A 25,412-nucleotide genomic window follows, 5' to 3' on the forward strand; every position below is an offset into this window, starting at 1 on the left:
AGATTTCCCTAATGCCCAACAACAGGGCAACAGGTAAGTCAGTAGATAATTATGGTTAATCATGATGTGGACTTCCATACAGCTATTCAAAAGGATGTAATCGCGCTGTCAAAGCACAATTTTCAACAAGCTGAAGACATGCCTCTCCCACAAATACAGAGTGAACAACTGTTAAAGATGTATTTAATTCATTATGAAGGGGGATCAATGGGATGGTGAAACTAGTTCAAAGAAGGATGGTGAAAATCAGATGCAAAACTCGGTAGTAGCCCACAGGGTGCTGAACTACAACCTTTGGGATTGTAACCATCTGTTTATCCACCTCTCTGTCTATCCATCCATCCAACCGTCCATCCAACTAACAAAGGTCTATGCAGCAGCTGCCACGTGCCGGCCACTGTGGGGGTTCCGTGATGAATCGAGTAAGCAGTCCTCGCGCTCATAAAGCTTCCGGCTTTTAGAGAATCCTGACCAGTCAGACACATAAATGTGAAATCCCAATTTTGACAAGTGCCCCAAGGGAGAGGTTCATGGTGATGAAAGACTCTGGGATAGGGATGGAAGTCAGAAAGAGTTCCGGGGGGAACTGCCTGAGCTGAGGGTGATGAGTCAAAAGCAGAGGGAGGGGCAGCATTCTAAGGAGAAGGAGAGTGTGTGCAAAACCCCCGTGGCAGGTGTGCACTTGGCAGGGGTGGGACAGGGCCAGAAGGCCGTGGGTTTGGGACAAGCAGAATGGACAAGAAGCCAAAGGAAGATGTTCAAGATACAGCTAGAGAGCTAGAAGGGCTGGAGGCTGTGTTAAGAATCATACACCTTATGTTAAGAGGAATGGGATTGTGATGCAGGTTTCTGACCAGGGGAGAAGGACATGGCCTGTGATGTGCCAGGAGCACTTAGCGGAGGAACAACTGCAGATTAGAAGGGAGAACCTCCCACGGTGGGGGAGGGGTTCAAGGAACAAACAGCCCACAGCCCGGGGAGCAGGGTTGCAGGAGAAGTGGCACTGGGAAGTGAATGCTTCTGGTAGGAAAGGAGGGGAGGAGAAAGGGAAAGATATTGAGGATGAGGGAGAGGCTGGTGGTGGAGGCTGCCAGAGGCTGGCAGGAGGCCGAGAGACAGAAGTTCTGAGCAGCGAAAGGATGGGTGATGGCACGGCCGGCTGTGGACTGAAGCCAGAGGGCTTACGTGCTAGGTGTTAGCCAAGAATACAGGGGAAAAGGAGGCTGAGTGTTTGTCTCCACAGGGGCTTTGAGGAGGACAGACATCAGGCTGCGACCACAGCCGGCCCAGATACGGGGTGTCCTGCCTGCTGCTGTCTGAGGTATCCGAGGCTGGCAAGCTGATGTCAGGGGACCACTGGGAGCCGACTGCCAGTCTGAGGCAGCTGGTAAGCCAGAACCAGGGTGCTCGATTCCCTTCTGTGTTTCCGGGAACTTTTATGCTCCCACCACTGCAAACAGGCCTCATGTCATAGCCAGCGACGCTCAGGTCTCTGGAAGGCCTGAGGTCACGACCACGGTGGGGAGCACCCGGTCCAGGCCTCTGCTGGACCAGGGCTTCCAGTGCTGAGACTCCCCGGAGGAGGTTCAACCTCAGACCCAGGTCGGCTGAAGGTCAACCGCAGTGGCCAGATGCTCTCTGCAGTCAACCTCACACCCGTCTCCCAGAAAAGGAATTCGAGTACAAGAGAACGTGGACGGGGAAGAACATCTGGGACAATGAAATGACATTTCCACCTGCTTCTGATTACATCTAATCGCCAGTGAGAGTGCAGAGGAGGGAGGACGGGCTGGAAGAAATGTTCCTGGCACAACCTCGTCTTAAACTGCTCTTAGAACACAGCCTTTAGGAAGCGCGCAGCTCAGGGGAGCAGGGAGACCTAGGGAGACAACGTCCAGGAGCAGAGAATAAGCCACACATCTGGCGAGACTGAGGCTGTATGCCTACGCTGGGACACGCAAGATGTCAGAGCCGCTGAGGCCGCCAGGTGCCGGGGTTCAGAGGAGCCTCGCTCTGTTTGGAGGCGCGGGGGGAATGAGATTGGCTAGTGCTAATTTCCTTTAGGAATGGGGCACATTTGTTGGGAACTTACTGAGTTCCAGACCCTGCGCTGAGAGGTTGTATATCCATTCCGGCGGATAATCCTCATGATTGCTCTTTAAACGGAGGGGGAGCAGACAGCTCGTCGACCTCCAGGCTATTCTGAGGAGAAGCCATGCATCTGGTGAGGGCCCAGACCACAACAGGAAGAGCTCCAAAATCGACAGACCCTTAAGTCTGCACATGATGTGCTTCTCAGGCCACCGGAGACAAGGGTCACTCTTAAAGACCAAGGGCCAGCTGCTTACCACCCATTACTGTGACCCCTACCACCTGCTGGGAATGGTGTTCTCACTGTGTGTGGGCACAAGGCCACAGGCCGGCCCAGGGTAGAGGGACACGGGATTAAGGAAGACTCAGGACTTGTAAACAGGCCGACCCGGCAGCCAGTCCTGGCTCTTAGACTGACAGGCCGTGGCATCTCAAACTTGAAAGGTCTTTTCACCTCCTGGAGCCTCAGTTTCCCCAGTAGGAGAAGAGAGCAATGATACCTAGTTCGGAGGGTCACCAGAGCTAAGCACATCAAATGCCGGCACACCATAGGAACTGAACATACACGTACGGATCCAAAACAATGAAGTCGTTAAGCACAGTGGGACATTTCAGTGGATGGCATGATTTCAAGGCCACTTTCCCTAGGTTACGCTGGGAGAGGGCAAAGGACCTTGAGATTCTTCCTGAAACAGCCCACAGCCAATGACAAGCAGGTCTGAAAGCCCAGCTCCCTTGCTTCAAGGAGGACAAACTCTGAGGTGGTCTGTGTGTTCCAGAGTCCCCCACAGCATCAGGCTGAGGCTAGGGTCCCCTGAAGTCTCATCCTTCCTCCTCCCCTTTGTCTTCCCTATCCCGTCACCTCAGTTCTTTCCTGGGCTCACACACTTGTCTCACGTTCGCCTCTTGAGAGTCTAGCCTAGGACCCAAGCAGCTTCCTGTGGCATGTAACCACTCCGTGCTGCGGAAGTCTGGAGGGTATAAAGGTTTCTTGTTCACACTTACTGGGGGTTCAGCTCATGTCTAGTGAAAGAACTGGATGGATTAGACAGCATCCCTGTCCTAAAATACAACCTTTCACACAGAACTCTCTAGAGTCTAGGGATACAGAGGCCACCAAGGGAAATGGAAATAAAAGGGCACCTGGGTGGCTCCATCGATTAAGCTTCTGCCTTTGGCTCAGGTCATGATCCCAGGGTGCTGGGCTTGAGTCCTGCATCGGGCTCCCTGCTCAGCGGGGAGTCTGCTTCTCCTCTCCCTTTGCCTCTCCCCTCTGCTTGTGTTCGATCTTTCTCTATTTCTCAAGTAAATAAATGAAATCTTAAAAAAAAAAAAAGGAAATGGAGATAAAAAACTGGGGGAACTTGAGGTCCCCCAGCCCTGATTCAACCAGAGCATATTCAATTTAGTGGGTTCTGTTGTTTACAAAAATAAAAATGATGACGACAGTCATGATGAAAACCAGACATCACTGGATTAGGATAAACTGACTGAGACTCTTGAGGATTTGGCGGAAGAAGAGGCTGACTCTTCATGCATTCATCCTGTTCTTGGCCCTCTTTCTGCAGTGAAAGCCTCTATGAGCTGAGCCCCCCATGTGGACACACCAGGCAAGGAGTTTCGCATCGAGAAACTCCCAACCCTTTCGGACAGGCTCTCCCTTCATGTGACCTGCACAAATTGCTACTTCTTCACTGACAAAATCTACCTGCCCACTTCCATCTCCTCTGTCACCATCACCTCTTGCCGGGTAACTGTCACAAGCTTCTAACTAGCCTTCTTAGGTCCACCTTTCCTCTTACGATCTGCCAACACCATGGCGGCCCATGAATTTTAAAGGCCATATAGCTGACCCTTGAATCACACAGGTTTAAACTGTACGGGTCACTTTCATGCGAATTTTTTTCTTGATAAATACAGCATAGTGATGTAAATGTATTTTCTTTCCCTTATGAGTTTCTTAGTAATGTTTTCTTTTCCCTAGCCGATTGTATTGTGCGAATATAGCACGTAATGCAGATAACATACCGAATGTGTGTTAACGAACTGTTCACATTATCAGGAAGGCTTCTGGTCAGTAGCGGGCTATTAGTCATTACACTTTTGGAGAGACAAAGGTTATGCGTGGATTTCTAACTGCCAGACGGGTTGGTGCACCTGACCGCTGCCTGCATTGTTCAAGGGTCAGCCGTCTCCTGAATCATGCCATTCCCTGTGTCAAACAGGAGCTCTTGGTGGCTTCCCTTTGCTACCACCCCTTGGCGTGACATGGTCTGGCCATGTTTACACGCACCTCCACCCCCACCCCCACCCCCCTGATAGCTGTGCTGTTCCCCGGGCTCTTGCCACACTGATCTCTGAGTCGTGAACCTGGTGGGCTGTTTGGGTCTTCAGGCAAACTGGGGCACTTCTCCCCATCCTTGGCCAGCAAATTCCTTCTCCAGTTCTAGGTCTCAACATCCTTGGAGAAAGATTCTCTGACCACCTTTAATAGAAAGCAGGTGAGTCCCATAGAACTAACCCCAGTTTGAAATGAAATCCTCTTTGCTTCCCTGTTTACCATCTGTTGTTCTCTCAGTCAGCTCTGGGAGTGCGGGGACCGTGTTTACTTGGTTGCCTATTGAACCCAGCGCCTACTACAGCACCTGGCTCTTAGCAAGCCCGCAATAAGTATTCATCAAATAAATATGCAAATGGTGACTATTAGGAAGTAAGACTCATGTTCTGGCAGACGGTGCTGGGATACTACTCAATTCCTTATGCTTACAAGTGAATTCTTGCTTGTGAGGGTAGGGGGTGACGGGGAGGACCACTTTTGGATGATGGTATGCGATGGGCCTGGTGGTGATCTTCCAATGACTCTCTTCTTCATCCTACATCTCAATGTAATCCGAGGTTCAAGGTTTGTATCGGGAAGCAGCACAACAAAAGGACTGTAAGTGGCATTTTTTGGAGTCACCTCTGTTTACCACATTAAGTGATGCCTCTCTGATTGAGATGCCCTGGCTTATGTCTTTGGCTGGGGGGCAATGGTAGGGTGCAGAACAAAGGCACAAGTCTCTAGCAAGTAGAAAGCATCTTCCCCGTCTTGTGGGTGGGAAAACGGAGGCTTACAGAGCCAACCTGACACCCAGAGTCACACAGCTAGGATGTGAAGGAGATGGATTTGAATCTAAGTTCTTCTCATTCCCAAGGGGGAGATGCCATGCTCCATTTCCACAGAGGATGACTTCTCTGAAGGGACCAAGCCTGAGAATTGAACTGAAATGGCTTTGGAGAAAATTGCTGTGCTCATCAATGAGTGCTTAATAGGGCAGCTCTCCTTAGAAGTGAAAGCACAGGCTGCAGTCCTGAGGCTTCCTTCTGGGGTCTGATTAGACCGAGAGGGGAAAGCCGCCTCTGGGGTGAGGACAGCCAGGTCCAGTCTGAAGGAGCTGGCCAGGCTCCAAGGCCACCTGGGTGGTTTTAACAGAGATACTTTAAAATGAATCAGTGATTTCCTTTCCCTCCTGGATACTTTGCATTCATCCAGGCCCTTTCACCCCTGCAGGCTTAGCGCCTTCCCGAGGGACTGGCAGGCTGCAGTGGGGAGGGGGAAGGAACACCTGGCCGAGAGTCAAGGGTCCGGGGCACTGTTCTTGGCTCAGTCACTGTGAGGCCTTGGGCAAGTCACTTCTTCCCGAGTGTCAGAGGCCCTCCGTTCACAAGAGGAAGAAGCTTAGTGGTTCTAACCCGGGCTGGGGAGGTGGATGCACGAGGGAATCTCTGGGCACTTACCAAAATTCTGAACCCTCTTCCTGTCTGCGGGAGGGATGCTGACGGCAGCGGGCTGCACGAGGGAGGTGAATGCTAGTGTGGACCTACGGCCCCCAGGCACCGTGGCAGAAGGTGGAGGGCCCCAAACATTTGCCCTGTTCAATAAGCAAGAAACGGTGCTCATTCAAGCACATCATTTCTTAAAAAAAAAAAAAAAAAAAAAGGCAAAAGAGTACAAACACTCCTTAACGACCGTTGGACAAAGATTTTCTCATTTTCTCACCAAGGCCGCAGTGCTTGCCCAACGAAGTGGTCTAAATGATTGAGTGACTGAACGAGGACTCTGTCTCCGACAGGCGCTCTAAGAAAAGCCAGGGCTTAGCTGGTCCAATGCTGACCCTCAGGATTAGAGAAGCATTTGTCACTTTTTAGTAGTCCTGTTATGAACCCCCTTCCAGTGCTGGGGAGTCCTACTCTGTGTCAGTCTCAGGGCAATGCTGAGGCCCAAGTGCCCATGATCTGCTCTCCCTGGGGTGTGGTCTCCTTGAGATAGGGACTGGAACCTCAGCCAGCGAGAGGCTCCTGCCTGACTCAGAGCAAGAGGCCCAGAGATGCCAGGTAGGGACAGCTGTGTCCAGGGCACTACGTCAGGCTCTTCCTGCGGCCAGATTGGACCTGGGGTTCCTGGTTCTTCAGGTGTCTCGACTCCTCTCCTGTCCCCAGTCCGGTTTTCCAGCCTTCCCAGCGATGCTGAAAGCCACCAGATAGCCTTTGAACCCATTCCAATTCTGCTGAAATGAGACAGTGCCAGTCCCTCCTGCTGGCTCCTAAGATCTCAGCCCGGTACCCAACCCACCTGGCAATGACGTATTCACCTGGGGATTTATGTATGCATCGTATTTTCTGCTACTTGAAAATATCAAGAAAATAGGTTTGCTCTGTAATTCCTACAGGCTTCTCATCCAGCCTGAGAAGGGAGCTGGAGCTGGTGGCTCATAGTGGCAAAGCCAATTGCCTAGATTTCTGGTTGGCCCTGGGGGAGTTTTTAGCCCTGGTCGTTGGCAACTCTCCCTGAAAAGTTGGGTTGGGTTGAATAAGAATCGGAAACGCAGCATATTCTTGGCACCTGGAAAGCGGTATGGAATGCTACCCCACCGGTCTCGCCTGGAACTCTCACGTGTGAATCTGCACACAACCAGAGGCGCTTGGTGGGGTTGGTCTTGGACAAATGCTAACATCTGACCTGGAAAAGTACTCCCAGACCTATTTATTAATATCAGGGCAGACGCTTTAAGAATCTATTACGTATTTCTAGTTTTTCACGGAAATGCTTTTGTCAAGCACTACTCAGACCACAGCATAAAAACAAAAGATCCCAAGGGTCCCAGGAAAATCAGGGGATGTTTCTGTTGATGAAATTGACCACCGTGGACACATTAGGTGGTTACAGATAGAGTCGTTTCCTTTCCTTGCCCACACCCTGCTCCGTACACTTCCTGTTCGTTCCAAGGCCCTCAAAATGTGGTACCTATTCTACAATCCTGTGAAATTTTGCCTGGTTTAAATTTAGTGGCTATCCTCCATGGAAATTTCCCCTCAAATAGACAGCTGACAGAAAGCCAGGCATTCAGAAGACTCACGCAGGGAAGAACGTGTTTGTTCTAAAAAAGCAAACCTTCCTACTCAGGAAAGATTTTTTTCCCCTGCCAGGAAAGTTGAGAACAGATTGTAGGACTTCATCTTAGCTCATGGGTTGAAAAGGCAAAGTCCCGGAAAGGAGGGATAAGGGTACGTTGTAGGATTCTGAAGGCTGGGTGCTAAAGAAAAATCAGTGGAAATGAGAGCTTCTTCCAAAGAATTCTTGATAATGGAAATACCACCACAGTGCTCAAAGTGGAACAGTAATTAATGGAAGTGGTATTTTGGGGGCGTACAGATGACTCAGAAGCTGACAATGGGATGTTAAGCAATGTCTTCCTGGATCCCACAGCTCCGTGTTCTCAGCCCAGGCAACGTGCCCGGTGATCTTTTTTTTCTTTTTTCATCTACACAAGGAATTCCACCTGTAGAAAACCTGCTAAATTACATCCACTAGCTCTTAATTGGGAACACTGCAGTCTACCCAAACGTGCCAAACCTCCCCGTGTGGTATGGATTGCATTCTAGAAGTCTTTTTAACCAGAGTGATGACCCTGAGCGATGAATCACATTCTCCTTCACTTCCCAGGTGAGGGTCCGAATTAGCAGGGCGATGGCCAGAAGGCAGGGAGGGAAAGGCCAAAGCCAGCTCCGAATATCTGACCTCCAGCAAAACTCACCCTCGAGGGTGAGAGATGCCAGTGCCTTTCCTTGGTATCCGTTCGGTTTCTGTTATTAAAATGAGCGGCTGGCCAGCTCCGCAGTGGGAATAGAGGAGCCAAGCTCTGCATCTGACGGTCCTTCCCCGCAGTGAGCCAGGCCCCGGTGTGGCTCTCACTCCCCTCCCCACCTCACAGACCCACATGCATGCTGGACCAGCCAATGCTCATCTCTTGCTCACCACACACAGCAATGGGACTGAGGTTTCGTGGTGGTCCCCAGAGACTTGTTTTTTTAGGGCCTCAAAAGAGTGGGCTTCGGTCTGCTCCCCATCCTAACCTTTAGACGCGTGGTGTTTCCACTGTTGACGGGAAATAAGTTAACCACCTTCTCTTTGTAGGTACATCATCTCTATGAATTTATCACATTGGTAAGTTTGTCACAGCAACATGGACTCTTCCAAGAGTCCCCCGAGAGAAGGTGAATTCCAGGGAAGGGCTACCAAAAGCGTCACTGGCACTAGCTCAGTGGCAATAACAGTTCACAGGCTGCTGTGTCCCCTTTCTCTCTGCTAGCATCTCAGTGTGGGTGTCAGGGATGTGCCTCCTATCCCCACCCCTGTAAATCAGTAAAAGGCAGTAAAATCCCAAGGCCACACTTCTCCTCCAGCCTCCCCCACACCCCCACGTCCAAGCCTCCCGGCTGCTAAGCTCTCCTGTGTCTCTGAGGCCTGCCTCCCAATGGCACTTTACAAAGGACAAGGGCGTAGAGAATGAAAGAAAGTTCTAGGGCTTGGAAATTTGGATGTGGCCTCTTTCAAGTCAGTCAAACAACTTGTTTTTAAAACACCCAGTGTTTATCCATGGGGCAATGTGACTGGGGAGGCAGAAGAGATTTCAGGGAAAGGTCTGAGAAAGATAAAAATAGTCTTGGCTTTCAGAGTGGAAATCCAAGCCCTGTCAAGGATGCTTCCAGACTATTTTTCCTTTGGCCGGTCATAGCAGGGAGCATTCATGTAATGGTGGCACCGTGAAGAACAAGGCTATCACAAGAGCAGACCACAGAAGCTTTCCATGCGGGCCTGGAGGCCAAGGCAGGCCTGGTCTTGGGTCTACAACAAAGCTGACATCTTGGCCTAGAGACCGTCTTTACCCTCGAATCCCAGCACCACACCACCCAGATTCTAGGCGTGGCTGACTCACCATCATTTCTTCTGGGTTCCCACTGGCTATCTCTACCACCCTCAGGGCAGGGTCCACCTTGACCTTGGCGCGGGTCATAAACTGGATGACAGATGAGCTGTCCTGTGGAAGAAGCAACAGAACTCAGTGACAGATTTTACTTTATTTTTATTTATTTATTTTTTTAGTGACAACGTCCGGCCCTTAAGGTAGTGGGTAGAACTAAATTCCAAGATTCCACGTGGGCCAGACAAAAATGTTATCACTGAACTAGATGCCTCCCTTATCCCCGGGACCCACGTGAAACAGAGCTTTCCAGAGATTTCTCAATTCTCTCACACCATGGTAGAGGCTGAAAAACTGAAGTTTTGCCGATCATCAATACATGCGAGCTTGTGTGCTGTGGTTTCCAAGTGGTAAGAGCCAGATATTTGGATATTGATACTGACATATTCACAAAAAGCAGAAAATAAATAAAGCTGTTTAATTGTCTACGACAAACCCAGGCCTGGCATTCCGTAGAAGGCATCTGATTTCTATTTCTCAAGCATCTTCCTGCTCTGACCACAACCCTCAAATCCTTCACATGAGTTACTTTTAACTCTTTCTCTGCCCTTATGTGAGGCTGCCTGGGGGGTCAACGCCATTGAACGCGGAGAGAGGGTACAGGATAGAGGGATGAGAAAGGGAACGTCCAGCTTATAAATCAGGTGGATGGCCCAAAGAGCAATGACACCAGGGTGGACGTGGGATCCTTTAACACTCAGGAAGAGCCCACAGGCCAGAGGCGGTCACCAGCCTTGGTGGGGGCTCAGATCCAGATAATGAGAAAACGGCTCCCATGCAGTGAGGGAGGAGGAAGCTGGAAAAGGACAGGGCAAAACTGTGGCTCTGGGAAGGGTCAGGACCTTGAGCCCGTGGTAGAGACGGTCGGTGCTGCACGACCCTGGATGGAAACTTCTGGCGTGGAAACGGACTGCAGGCAGCCCACCCGTGGGGGCAGCTGGGGCTCTGCCAGCAAGGTGTCACGGGGCACACCCACCCCCATCTCCTCAGCCTGCCTGCCACCCAGGGAGGTACCCGTCAGATGCAGCTCTGCCCCACTTCTGGTAAAACCACCCTCTGAAAATGAAAGTGGAGGACCCTCTTCGAGAAAACACTCTGAGGGAGCCCTCTGCTCTTCTCTGCCAAAGAAACTACAAAGGCCTTCCTGGAAGGACACCCAGGGTCGCCACTCTGTGTCCTTCACCTGGGAGCTACGCACTGATTATTGCTCTTTTTTAAATACAGCAGTAACACAGATTTTGAATCCTTCTGGGAAGCTTGTCGCTCAAACGGACTGCGCCGCTGAGCTCTCATTAAGCAGTAAATAATTTTGTAGGCAGATAAGCTTTTGACCAATCTAACAGTTTCGCAGATTTGTGGGTTTGTGTGTCGGGATCTACCGTGTTGGCAACCTTGGATCACTGTCACATCTTGGATGGTCTTACAACAATAATGATGACGATAATGGCAACTGTCAGAGCTAAAGGCCGAGAACACTTTCAGAGAAATCGAATCCTCTGCTAATTTACAAAGTCAGACCCCACATTTCAAATGAAAACCTGTTAAGATCCAAACAATAAGACCGCAAATTCCTTGGTCTGGGGCCCGACCTTGAGGTCAAAGGAAAATAAACAGGACGGTAGGCCCAGGCAAACCACAAGCCTGGAGCAGCTCCATATCCTCAGGAAGGCCAGAGGGCTCTGGGCCGCTAGCGCTTACTCCCCAAGGGAGGCCGTGGCTGGCTTCAGGGTCATTCTGCATTTCAAACTCTAGGAGGAGCTGGGGTCCCATCTGGTTCCAGGTCAGCCACTTTTACGGCTTTCTTTTGCACTGGAATTTCTGATTTCTGTGGAAAGGGAGAAGGAGCCTCTCACAGTTACAGAGGACACCCTGCAGCTGTCTCTTGGGGTGCAGACTGGGATGGATGGATCTTGGGAAGAGCAGTCAGGGGGGCATGCTCCTGGGCAAAGGATCCCCATGGATTGGTGATGGGAGAAAGACACAGAGAGGCCGCAGAGCCGGATGCGAGAAAGGCCTTAGGCCTTGCAATTAAATTAAGGACAGATGACTGGAGTGCAAGCAGCTGACATCTGGGTTAAGGGTGAAAGAGGAAGGAGAGTGGCTTCCTGCCCTCGGTGCCATCATCAGGACTCTGGCAACAGTGATGACTGTGGCGTGGGGAATAAAACTGTCACCAGGGCCACTGGTCAAGGGCAGGTAAGTGTATGGTGTCCTGAGGACCCCTGCCAGGAAGGCACTTCCTGTGATGTGGGGCTTCAAAACCCCCTTCTTGGAGTCTCAGGATGGCTACTGGGGCTCGGGCTCCTGCCGGGTCCTCTCCCAACACTGTCCTTTTTTTTTTATAAATGATTTTTTTTTTAAAAAGATTTTATTTATTTATTTGACAGACAGAGATCACAAGTAGGCAGAGAGAGAGGAGGAAGCAGGCTCCCCACTGAGCAGAGAGCCCGATGTGGGGCTCGATCCCAGGACCCTGGGATCATGACCTGAGCCGAAGGCAGAGGCTTTAACCCACTGAGCCACCCAGGCGCCCCAACACTGTCCTTTTTAAAAGGAGCAGCACAACAGGGAATCACTGCTATGGGAGCCCAACGCCTCCCAAACTGATTTCCCTGCAAAGGAAACCAAAGAGAAGGGAACCGGGCAGGGCTCTGCCAGGGTGGGGGCGGGATGGGCCAGCTACATATGGTCAGTGGGCGCAGCAGCTGGCATCCCTCCTGCCTCGATTTCTCAGGTCAGCACGCTACTGCCACGCCTACCTTAAAAACTAACATTGGAATGACTTTTCTAAAGATATTCATTCAGGTTTACACTGAACACATTATGTTCTTCCATTGGAAAATGAATAGAATCTCTGTGGCTAACGGACATATTTTATTTTATCTTCACAAGTGATTATTTTTAAAGCGTCTTGTTGGAAGTGGCCTTTCATACTCAGCAGCTCTTCTGTTAAAATAAATCAGTGAATTTGTCTGACATTTTTTTAAGAGTCACCAATTCACTGACTGAGGTATTTTTAAATGAGCCACTTTTGATATGATAAACTCATACTGGCAAAGTCACCTGAAATTCAAAAGTTGGGCTTCTCTGAAATAAGGTGTCATCCAAACGAAGGACTGGCAAACTACCACCCAAGAGTCAAATCTGGCCCTTTGCCTGTTTTCGTAAATAAAGTTTTATTGGAACACAGCCAATGTGGAACACTCCCACTGAATATCGCCTGTGGCAGCTTTCACCATACAGTGGCAGAGCTGGGCTGTGGCAAGAGACTGTAAGGCCTGTAAAGCCTGAAATATTTACTACTGGCCTTTTACAGAAAAGGTCTATCAACCACTGATTTAGAATGAGAGGAGCAGTACCGGCATCACTTAGGAGCTTGTCAGAAATACAGAATGTCAAACTTGATTTTGCATTTTAACAAGGTCTCCAGATAATTCTGATGCAAGCTAAAGTCTCAGAAACTTAAATGTACACACAAAGCAATCAGGGAGCTTATTAAAGTGAAGATGCTGATTTAGTAAGTCTGGGTCATAGAGCTCAAGATTCTGCCTTTCTTTTCTTTCTTTCTTTCTTTCTTCTTCTTCTTCTTCTTTTTTTTTTAAATTCTGCATTTCTAATAAGTTCCCAAGTGACACTGATACTGCTGGTCCTCAGAGCACCCTTGGAATAGAAAGGATCTGGTATCTGCCACCCCCAGCATCAAACTACCAATGGAACTTGCCAGAAAAGTTTTAAAAGGAGCAGGCAGAGTTCTGAGAAAACCCACTCCAATGCTTTTAAATGAACCCAAAGAGTGCAGTGCCCCAGGTATTACCTTTTTCAATATTTCTGTGTTCAGCAGCATGTAAATGTCTATAGTACGACTTTCTTCTTTAGCAAGCGCACTAAGGTTACAGTGCATTGTTAGGCAAGAAATTCCTTGTTTTTCACAGTCCTGAGAAGAAAAATCAGAGAACTTTCAAATGGTATTAAAAACAAAGACAAATGCACAGCGTTTTATGAAGTAGAGGGCTCCTCGAGGTTCTATTCTGGTCACTAGGAGGATCCCAGGCAGAGGTATTCCATAGGAAGGTGCAATTATTCCTTCTTGCCACCAGAGGGCAATAGAGGGGTTTCCTGCCCACAAAGCACCAGAACCTAACTTTTGTCAAGCATATGGGAAAAAGTCACCCACTGGTTTACCCTACCCCAAAATTGGATTTCACAAGGAGAAAGAATTGTCTTAAAAAATAAACATTTTAAAAATAAGCATTTAAAAAAAACACTTAAATATTCTAAAAGCATTTTTCTAATGAGTTCTGAACAAAGATGTGTTTCCTATTGCAAAAATTATGTAATTTTTGCCTGTGTGAAGGCAAATATATGTTCGTGCTCCTTTTTCAGGTAGAGCAAATGAGAGGGCTGAGAAGTCACAGGATTCATGAAACACATGAGTAAAGAAAAGCACAGGTCTGACCAAGAAAATACGTGAATCACCAATAGAAACCTCAATTCCAAATTTAAAAAGTTACAGAAGAGGAATTCTTCTCTTCTGTAAGGTAGGATACAAAATGTATATACATATGTTTATGACGTTTCAAGTGTGGGGTAAGACTGTCAGTCAGTTACAGAGTTGTGTCTGTCAAACCACTAAATATCAGTGTACCTAACAATTCTAAGGGCTTTTAAAAATAGTTGTATCATCAGTACTAGGTAAGTAAAAACAAAAAACAAAACCAAGAAAAACCCTCAAAACCAAAAAACCACCCCCATATTCTTTTTTTTTTTAAAGATTTTATTTATTTGTTTGACAGAGATATATAGAGAGCACAAGTAGCCAGAGGAGCAGGCAGAGGGAGAGGGAGAAGCAGGCTCTTGTCCCAGAGCCTGATATGGAGCTTGATCCCAGGACCCTGGGATCATGACCTGAGCCTAAGGCAGCTATTTAACCGACTAAGCCACCCAGGCACCCCACACCCCCATATCCCAAGTGGCAAATAGTCCTACCTTCTTTTTCAGGAAAAAAAAAAAAGAGAGAGAGAAAAACAATGTGAGGGAGATGCGCCCAGCCTGAAATAAGGACCTGAAGATATATGGGGGAATAGGAGGCTTTGGGGAAGTGTACAATTCCATCTTCAAAACCCTCACTTGAAAACAATGGAGTAGTAGTAGACAGAATAAATATTATAGTAGTAGTACATGTAGTAGACAGAATAAATATATACATATATTAGACAGAATAAATCTTAAGGGTCCATCTTGATATACTTTACATGTTTATACCCAGATCAAGATGTAGAACGTTTCCGGTACTTAAGCAGTTCCCCTCATGCTCCTGCCTGTTGATAGCCCTTCAAGATTAACCACTACACCGACCTCCAACACCACTGCTAATCTTGCTGTCTCTGAACTTCATGTGTGTACTTTGGCTCCAGCTTTTTTCAGGCATCATTATGTCTGTGAGATCCATTCTTGCTGCCATGTGTGGTAGTACTGTTCGTTATTCTGTAATATTCCCGGGTGTAGTTACACAACGGTCTACCAGTTCTCCTGTTGATGGCGACCGGACTGTTCCCAGATTTTAGCTATAGGAAGATTATTGTAAACCTTCTCAACCATGTGTTTTGGGGGACATAAATACCCATTTCTCTTGGGGATACACCTGGGAGTGGAACTGCTGGGTCACAGGGTACAGAGATGTTTAATTTCAGCGGATCCTGCCCGAGAGTTTTCCACAGCGCTTGTAGGAGGACCATCACTCTTGATTAGACTCATACGAGCAGGGGAAATGTTTTACCTTGTGCTTGGTGGGTTGCAAAGGTTTTCCCTTTGCCAGGCAGTGGAATTTGAAATGTAAATTTAACACTTTGATTGAAACCTCAGGCTGAAAAATGGGAGTTGACCACAGTCCTCGTGACTTTATACGCCAATTGATTGAAACCAGATTTGGGAAATAATAAATGCCAAAGAGAAAACTGGCCTCTCATCTCAGACTTGCCTTCCTAGTGAGGACCACCCATGTGAACCCAACTAGTAAGCAAATTCTTACCAAGACTTTTCTTCCAGACTTGGTGAAAAAGGCAAATATTGTATGGAAGATATTTTCTTGCTCTTGAGGGATGATGCAGGGGGTTGGGTTTTTCTGGAAAGAGCAGTTTCCCTTCTCTTGGCTCACCTGAAAGTGAAAGGAAATCTGTCAGAGTGTTCTGCCCCAAGAATGAATCACGAGGCTGGAACCCCTTATTCTAGGGGTGATAACCAAGTCGGCTCCTCCCCCTTATCTGTTCTCCAGTGGAGAGTATGGAGTTGAAGGACAGAGTGGTAGCATCAGCCAGGCCAAACAATCCAAAGTCCTTAAATAATTGAGATGAGATGGTACACAGCATGCAGCTGAGATGTGACTAGGAGACAGACTCCAGGAACAAAACAAACCCCATACTTCACAATTTCCAAAGCATATTTATAAGCCTCCTTGTAGCTACTCTCTGAGATGACCTTTCATGCTCTTTGGGTGAGAAAGCTGAGACTCAGGTTGTCACTGGCCAATAATCACACAGCCCAGAACCCAGGTCTTCTGAAACCAAGCCCTCATGCACGGTCCACTGCCAGAGGTTTTCAAACTGTGTTCCACGGAACCCCCCAGGTGCTCTAAAACCCCATAGTTGTCTCCCTAAAGAGGAGAAGAGGCATCTAGCAGGACTTCTCTGGGCCCCATTCTCTGCTCCAACGAGAGCCGCAACCATATTTACTGTCACTTAAAATGAGGGTTAGGCTACCAAAAAAAAAAAAAAAGTTGGGCTGACACCCAATCGAGCCATGCAGAAGCTTATAGGCCCGTGAGCTCTTGGTGAGTTATCTGATCTTGCTTCAGATGGCAACAGTGCTGAGCAACAACACGGAAAATGAAACACCCCGAAACAATAGCGTATGGTCTCCCATGTGGGTTTCTTTGAGAACAACACTATTTTGATGACTACATTGAGGAAATGTTGAAAAAAACCAAGGCTTCTTTATATACCTCATCAGACCACATCAGTTTTAGCTGCGGACTAGACAAAACTTCAGGTCAAGTGGTAAGATCCGTAGTTAGTAATTCATAATTTAGGACTGTGTTTATAACCCCATTTCTAACCAGAATCATCTGTTTAAATCAAACACTTTTATTTTTAATGCCCTTGAGGAAAATACAGTGTGTTTGAATTTATTCAAGAGTGTTTCAGCTTCCCATTCATGGTAGGGAGCAAAACTTAAAAATTTTTACTTAAAGAAACTTCCAACTTAAGCCAACAGTGCTAATCTTTTCATAATGAACTCTAAAATAAGACCTCCAGGTTTGCTGCATTAATCTAGACTTTATCTTTGGTCTAAACACATATGCCAGGATTTACTGTATATACCTAAAAAAAACAAGTAAGATGAAGGTCTACTTGCTCAAATTATTAGGAAAAAGAGCATTGCCTTTACCAATCTCTCCTAGTTTAGAGTTCTTCTTTAAGACTATATTATAATTGGGACTGTCTCAATTACTTTATTTTTTTTTTTTAAAGATTGTGTTTATCTATTTGAGAGAGAGCGAGCATGCAAACACAAGCGAGGGGGGTGCCAGAGACAGAGGGAGAAGCAGGCTCCCCGCTGAGCAGGGAGCCCGATGCGGGACTCCATCCCAGGACCCTGGGATCATGACCTGAGCCGAAGGCAGACATTTAATGACTGAGCCACCCAGGCCCCCCTCAATTACTTTATTTGAACCACAAAACCTGGGAAGACACAGCAGCTGAAATGGTCTCAATCAATGCTGGTTTTGGCTGCTTTTCGAGGTCATGGGAGGGAAATAATGGGTAAGAGGAAATGAGATTTAACACAGCTTTGGGGATTATTCCTCAGGTGCAAGTGTGTCAAACTGTGATAAATATTTTAAAGCTCATTTTAGAAAGCAAAACACAGGTCGCTTATATGGTGAGGATCACGGGTAATCACAAGACACATGAGAAAAACCACTGCAATGTTATGCAGATAGGCACTTCTGTTTTGCCATAAAATTTCAGCAAGAATCTTGGATTCAAAACGTACTGCATTCCAAATTAATTAGACAAATTTAAGATGATATGCTTTGGAAAACAACTGAAAAGTAGCTTCTTTGTGATAGATGCTGATCTCAAAGGAGATACATTTGCATAACATCTTTTTGGGAGATGTGTGAATGAGAAGAGCAATATAGATGAATATGTTATTCTTACATAATTTTAAGTATACAATGGCATGGTTAGGTTAAATATTAGAAGTAGAATTCTTTTTAAAGATTTTATTTATTTATTTAACTGAGAGCGTCATAGGGAGAGAGGGAACATAAGCAGGGGGAGGGGGAGAGGGAGAAGCAGGCTTCCCGCCAAGCCTGAGTAGGGGCTATGTCCCAGGATCCTGGGATCATGACCTGAGCTGAAGGCAGATGCTTAACGACTGAGCTACCCAGGTGCGCCTATAAGTAGATATTATTTAATTCATATTTCTAATTACTTTTATGGAGGTAAAATTTACATTCACAAACATGCACAGATCTTAAGGGTGTAGGCTGACGAAATGTGACAAATGAAATCACCCAAGTCACCGCCACCCCAGTGAAGGTACAGAAGCTATCATTCACTCCAGAAAGTTCCCTCTGGCCTCTTACCAGTCCATTCCCACCTCCAAGACAACCACACTTCTCACTCCTACTAAGTTAGCCAAAAAAGTGTTATGTGTATCTCATCAGGGAAGTGGGGATGTGTACCTCATCAGGGAAGTGGGGGATTGTGTTATTTGGGGGTTACCCTCTGTTTAGTCACATAGGGCACATCGAGGATGGAGAACATTTCGTTCACCGGGCATTTGAGAACTTGAATGTGTTGTGCTCATGTTCTTGATTCCACTCATGTTTCACTCTGAACCATCCTCCACTTTCCCTGTTTGTCGTCTGGGGTGGACATTTGCTGAAAGGTGAAGGGTTACTGGAAAAATGGTCCTTGGGCAGGTTTGGGGTGTGCGCATTCCTCTTGTTGAGATGACTGGGCCTGACCACACAAACACACTGATCTGGGTTTAGAGAAACAGAATCTCTGAGTCTGGCCGGTTGCGTTCATCCTTAATTAAAATCAGGGATGGGGGCAGAATTCCTCCTGGCTCTGCATACTGATGCTTCTGGTCTCTAGGTTGGGAGAGGAAGTGTGGAACGGAGCCCCAGCTCAGCCGGTCTCGCTAACCTGGGGTGCGAGGAGGCTGGTGCTGTGAAGACCCCCACACAGACGGGCAGGAAGCTGGGATGGAGAAAGCAAGGGGGTGAGCAGTGGCCAAAGTCCCACTGTGTGCCCGATGGAGCAGAGAGGTGGCTCAGAGCTTCCCTTGCTTCTTTCTCCTGGAGTCTCGGGGGCCAGTGAACGGGGCCGACAGTGATGTCATGTGATCCCCTGTGACGCTTGATCTGCCCCAGTGGAATCTGGAGAAGGGAAGTGGAGAGTGAGTCTGTGGGGAATGAGTGAATGAGATTCTCAGCCAGTTGTGCTCCTGACTGTGGTTACGCAGGAATCACTTCAGTGGGGGGCGGGGGCGGGGCAATGACATTTTTCTGCGAGGTTTCAGGGACGTCCTCTTTCAAAGGGAGACCGAAGATTGCTTGGTGCTGCGTGGGTCTGGTTCTGAACCCGTTTATCCTGCTGCAGACTCTCCCTCAGCTAGAACTGAGCAGCTCAGGCTCTGGCTGGGCCATGGAAGGGAAGGATTTTTCTATGTTGGATAGAAATGAATGCGACAGTTGCGATAACACCGAAACACACCCCACGTGTGTGGCCCTTTCTGTGGGCAGGTTCTGAGTGGTTTACACATAGTAGGTCATGCAGTCCTTGCCCTGGAGATGAGGGCTGTTACTATCCCCATTTTACAGTAGGAGAAACAGAGCGCAAGGGGAGACCAGTTGACTGCCCGAGGTCTCCCAGTTAGCAGACCATCCAGCTCCGGAGCTGGTGTTTATAACCACTTTCCTGGTTCTCAGGTACAGAGGCTGAGGATGGGGTTGAGGCAGGAGTCACGGACCAGCAAAGGTGGAAGGAAACCATATCTTCTTGTTCCCATCTGGGCCAAAGGAAGGGACCACTCACCTAGAATCCTCTGTCCTGATCCATGCGGCCAGAAAAAAAACCCTGGCTAGAGCATGGGAGATAAAAGTGCCTGCTGGCTGGGGGGCCAGGCTGCTTCCTGCTGTCTGGGGTTGGAAGGGGAACAGAGCATCCTGGAATGTGGTTTCTGGGAGGCAGCCTGCAGATCACGCAGTTCCTTGGCCTCAGCTGACAGATAAGGAACCAGAACCCCCGAGTTCCAGGAGCCGTCTAAGGTCATGTGACTGGCTGTTGGCAGCAAGAAGCACCCAGTGAAGGAATCCTGTGGCACAGATGGCCTCGATGAGCACTTGACCGTCCTGGGCTTCAGCCCCAGTTCTGCCTCCTGAGAGCTGGGCCAGTTCGGGTCTCTAGGGCTCCAGCTGCCTCGTGTAAGATGAGGATGGTGGGTCTGAGTGGCCCCTAAGGTGGTCCTCACCTGCTAATTCCTACTCTGAGAACTATCTGTGCATTTTCTAAGACCACAGGGCCACCCAGTCTCACATTACATAGATAAGCAATGACTGATCACCCTCAGCTTGGTTCTAACCACCTTCTTTGCCTAAAATCAAGGAGAAGTACGATTTTCTTCTTGCATTGCAGGCAGTCCAAACGCCACAGTGCTCATGTCCAACAACTTCGTTTCCGTGGCTGGCCAAGGACTCTGTGGCCCTTGCTCCTCGCTCAACTCTGCCCACTCACTTCTCATTAATTTCCCACACTATCAGAGTCCGAATGCTTCCCATGACATGGCTGCTTATCTTCCAGGACCTCTGGGAGCTGGAAGAGGTCCGTATCCATTGGAATGTGAATCAAAGGACTTCACCAAACATACACACAAAGGACAGGAGGATGCGGGACACAATGTCGAGGCTGGATTCTGCCAAGGAACTGAGGGTTTTCTGCTGGCTTTTGGTCTTCTCCACTCTCCTGTCCTGACCCCAAAGAAAACATTGTGCAAGTCAGAAGGGAAGAGATGGTGGTGATTTGGGAAATTGTCAGGAGCCCAAGGAGATACGGACATCACTTGGTGGCAGGTCCCTGTCAGCCTCGGTCAGGAAGGTTCATGGTCAGAAGCCACCAAAGTCCCAGGCCTATCCAAGGACAACGTGCTCAGTACAGTCTAGGTGGCCTGGCAAAACCTCACTTCATAAAATATGCAGTTCAAAACATGAATTGGGGTGATTCTACGGGTATGATACCACAAAAGAGAATCCATCTTTTGCATGTTACCATTCAAAGAAACATCTAGAGCTTTAACTAAAGATGTTTTGGGCTGTGGTGGTCTGATGCTGGGGCTGGAGGAAACAAAGCATTTGTGGCCCGAGGATAGGGGCCTATATAAGGTACGTCAGAGTTGTTTGCTGACCTAGAGTTAGAGAAAGACACAGGCCTCCCCTGGGGTCCCAGAACAGAGCAGCCCTAATGCAGTCTTTGTCCCTGGGCCTGAAGACTGGAGGGATGGAGAAGTCCATCGATTTGTTTTCTGAGTCTCATTCCCCAAATGTATCACCCTGGAAACCAATTCCAGCTGCTTAAGGCCCTGTCCCTGTATGGAGTTCACATACAAACAGGAATACTACTAGCTCACACTGGTACTATTCTAAGAGCTAGGACCTGCACTGAATCTTACTCTGCCATGAGTAAGGTAAGCGTATCATTTATTGTCCAAACCAGGACCTTTTTGAGAGTGAACCAGGTAGACTGGTAAGATAGAGACCAGTATCAGGAATGTGGCAGGCAAACTGGAACTTCTGGTCTCCTTAATTTTCACCCTTATTTTACCGATCAGAAGACTGAGGCCCAGAGAGGGTAAGTAGCCAGTCATATACCTAGATATTTTGACTGTGGAAGGAGTGCCAACTCTGAAGCTTTCCCTGGATGCCCCTTCCATTCCCTGGGCCCTGACTGTAAGGCACCTGTCCCCCATGTACTTGGACCCTCGTCTCACTGTCCATCCACTCACAACCCTCAGAGCAGCGGCCCTGCTACCACCATGACTCTTGTCTACAAATTTCTCCCTCCCCAGCAGTGGGTTTGTCGTCACCTGCACTCAGGACTCAGGGGCGGTGGCACTTCCCATGGCTCTTGGAAGATAAAGAGAACTTCCAGAGAGCCAAGTGAGGAGGGGAAGGTAATTCCAGGCAGGGAGGAACAGCATCTGCAGAAGCACAGAGGTTCAAACAGTAGACTTGATCTGGGGAGAGCCCAAGAGTTCAACATGGCTCAGGTACACAATGAATGCTGGGTACTAGCCTTCCGAAAGCAGGCAGGAGAGGTGGGCTGGATACAGAGGAGGATCTTGCAGGTGAATCTTAGATTGCGTGGAGGGGGGAGGGCAGCTACCCAGATGGCAATGAACACATCTCACGTGAAGGACCCACTTCTCACTTGGGGCATGTGCAATTGCTGGTACGTGTTTAGCAGGCTAAGGCATAGACGTCTCCCTTCTACCAGCAACAGCCCCATTCCTTGATCATCCTCTGGCTGGCCGGGGTCCAGGGATGGGAAAGGTCACCGGAGTCTCCCTGGATTGATGGACTGCCTTGAACACAGTACACAGCCAACAGAAGAGAAATGGAGGATTCAATGAGCAGGGGAACAAAGTGACAATGAGCCCCCCCCGCCCCCCGAACGATGTCTGGAGTCTTCACCAACGGGGGTCTTAAGGGAAGTTTGATTTAAAAACTATGTTTGCTAAATTTACTTGGATTAAAGAGGGCACAGGCTCATTTTCGAGTAACATGTGTTTCATGTTAACTTGCATTTATCTATTAATCCCTGACTCTGTGTTCTCTGTTACATCCTTGGGCTGCTTTTCCATATCATATTACACCCATCACAGCTGACGGCAACTGGGTAAACACAACCTGTCCCCTGACTTGCCACCTGCTCCTTGAGAGTCACACACCCCTTGAGTTTGAAAACCCAGAGAATGTTTTCAGTGCCTTCTTTGCTAATTCAATTACTTACTGCCTCATCTGGGAACCGAGTATCAGAAGAGAATAAGCTCCCTTCTCCCACAGGAGGCCAGACCTTTAGCATAGAGGTTTTGGTGAAATTAATTTCAGGACTTCAAGGATTTAAATAAAAACAATACTCATCAAATGATCGAGAGGTGACACCAACTGGCTAATTAGGCTGGCCCAAGATGTTTACTCACAGATAGATAAATAAGAACTACATATTTTCCATTCAGCAAAATATAAACTGTGATAAACGGTCTTTTCCAGTGTGACAGAGCTCCTTAGGCTATGACTTAGGTTAAATCACGTTTCTCTGATTCACTATTGAGTGTTTCTTGGCATTGACCGAAGAAAGGGAAGTGAGGATAGTATTTTACTAATAAATCCTAAAACAAATATTTTCATGTATTATCAGTCATTTCGAGTCTTTGCAATAATACAGACCCAGAATAATACAGTAGGGGTAGCTGCTCCAAGGCCCCACATAATTACTCTGATCTTTCACCTGCAATGGCACTGCTTAACCTAAGGACAGAGAAACCAATGACAATTCTGGGTACTTCCTCCCAATGGGTATGCCTCGCTTTAGGTTACTAATATATCTGAGAGGCTGAACACACCGTTTTTGGGTGCAGGCATCATTTCATGTAAAGGAAGGAGTTCTCAAAAGCGTCCTCCAGTAGGCCCTCTGGGGACACGTGTTCTCTTGCTATGGTTGCATTTATTAGATGTATCACTTGATAATTTTCCTTATCAAAAACTAAAGGGGCGCCTCGGTGGCTCAGTCAGTTGAGGGACCGTCCGACTCCTGGCTTCAGCTCAGGTCACCTTCTCAGTGTTGTGAGATCGAGACCTGTGTCCGCTCGGCGCTCAGCGAGAGTCTCCCTGAGAGTCTCTCTCCTTCAGCCCCTTCCCCTTGCTTTGTGAAAAGGGTCCCACTGTTGATCAGTTCAGCGAGTTCTGCTTTCCGGTTATTTACCTCTGTGTGGAGCTAGAGACCCCCGTGTGTTCATACAGACAAAAAGCAAGACACTTTGGTGATCACGACAATACGAGGTACGTTAACAAGAGGCTCCGTCTTTGGCCTGTCCCTCCCAACCTCGATCCTCACTCAGATGAAGAGCATGTTCTGTTCCTGAACTGAAAAAAGGGAAACAAGAGCAGAACAGCCCACCTCCAAACCAGCAGAGTTGGGGATGGAGCAGGAAGAGCAAGGAGTTTAAGAACGGCCTGCCGTCATTTAATTCCCAGACGGGCAAAGGCAGTAACGTCAAAAAGCCCGAGAAGATTGTAACTTTCACTTGCGAGGTCTCCTCTCTCATTGAAAATTATCTTCTAAATAAAATGCTTGCTTCCTCGCAGCCCCTCCCCCAGCCCTTTAGGCCACCACTACTGTGAAAGGTCAGGGTGTTTCTGAGACCAAAACTGAAACAGGAAAGAAAGGGGCAAAGCCTCAGAATCAATCTTCCAGAGCAAAGGGAAAGCACAATCCATTGTACAGTTCTGACCTCTGTATGAGTCTGCTGTTACTTCATAAAATATTTCACTTTTATGGTAAAAGCCAATGATTTTTCCCCTTCGGCAGCACTAGGGTTTGGCAAAACAGTGGCGTGCCCTCCCCACTGCCCCCCCCCATTTTCCTCTGGTTGTAGCCGGTCAGCCCGCTGGAAAGTCAAGAGTGCAGGCTGCCACGAGGCTGCCCTGGAAAAGAGAATTCATTTACATTTAATCAGAGAAAGCCCAGTCTCGGGGCTGAAGCCCATTTCTCAAGCGTGGGGATGGTCTTTCCCCAGAGTTAAAGGAATACAGATGGGAAGTAGCTTCAGAGAAGCATGGACACAAAAGAATTTCCAGATGCGGTCAGATTCTCTTTAGTGAAACCGGGAGACATAAATATGTTATCTGAGCAATTGACGTGTGTGCCAAAAATGTTCTCCTTCCACAGATAATGAAGCATTTTGGAGACAGAACAGTCTGTTGATCTGGGTAATAAATGGTCAGTAGCCCCCGCTATGGGACACAACACAGCCCTTGGAACCGTATCAGTTTATTTAGATCCTGGGTTTAGCTTAGACCCGGCTTATGGTAAAGAACAGAGCTCCTCTCCATCTCCCATTAAAGGATAAAGTAATGTACCTATTGATGCACTGAGCTATGGCTGCATTTATTAGATGTATCACTTGATAATTACCCCCTTATCAAAGACTAAAGGGGCGCCTCGGTGGCTCAGTCAGTTGAGGGACCGTCCAACTCCTGGCTTCGGCTCAGGTCACCATCTCAGGGCTGTGAGATCGAGACCTGTGTCCGCTCGGGACTCAGCCTGAGTCTCCTTGAGATCTTCTCTCTCCCTCTGCACTTGCCCCTGCTTGCACGTGGGCACTCTCTCAAATAAACAAATAAAACCCTTTAAAAAAGCGTAAAGACCTATCGTTTTCTGATGGCTGTCTCACGTGCAGCCATCTGTCTAACCTCCCAACACAACTTTCTGAGAGTACCGCCATCAGGGCAGTGAAAAGAAAGCTTCAGCCTAGAGTTTTAAGACTTGGTGAGGGGTCTGAAATATGCTGTCGCTCCTCAGACTGGATCACTAAGAAGTGAGGAAAGCGGGCTCGCGGACGGCTGGGGAGAGCATACCTCCCAGCATCTAACAAGGTCGAGAAAGTTCCTTGGGGTCAGAAGAAACATGGCGTGTTTGTCAGAGAGAGGAGTTTTCCTGTTTTTGTGCTTCTGCAGCACCCACAATGAGTCCTGGGCAGGTTAAATGAGAACCACGTGTTTCTGGGCAACGACCGATGAGCTCTGTTTATCCTCAGCGAGACTTCCTGTTAGCAACTTCTGTAAGAAGCCCTCGCCCAGCAATGACAGGGCTGTGTGTCCTGTTGCTTTTAAGGAACAAGGGGAGGTAAATGGCATAATCACTGACTTTAAAGGCTCTTCCATGTCAAGGACCA

The 25,412-nt window shown here is 48.1% G+C and overlaps 1 protein-coding gene across 1 annotated transcript in view; it reads right to left on the minus strand.

The window, feature by feature from the left end:
• The window catches only part of ITGA9 (integrin subunit alpha 9), a 336,018-nt gene that overhangs the window by 21,347 nt on the left and 289,259 nt on the right, over nucleotides 1–25,412 (minus strand). The window contains exons 24-26 of the mRNA XM_044252696.1: nucleotides 15,421–15,546; nucleotides 13,207–13,326; nucleotides 9,348–9,449 (exon numbers count right to left, since the gene is read on the minus strand). Of these exons, the coding sequence (XP_044108631.1) occupies nucleotides 9,348–9,449; nucleotides 13,207–13,326; nucleotides 15,421–15,546 (348 nt within the window). The remainder of the gene's footprint in view (nucleotides 1–9,347; nucleotides 9,450–13,206; nucleotides 13,327–15,420; nucleotides 15,547–25,412) is intronic.

Source organism: Neovison vison, chromosome 6 (assembly GCF_020171115.1).
Source record: "Neovison vison isolate M4711 chromosome 6, ASM_NN_V1, whole genome shotgun sequence".
NCBI classification, from domain to species: domain Eukaryota; kingdom Metazoa; phylum Chordata; class Mammalia; order Carnivora; family Mustelidae; genus Neogale; species Neogale vison.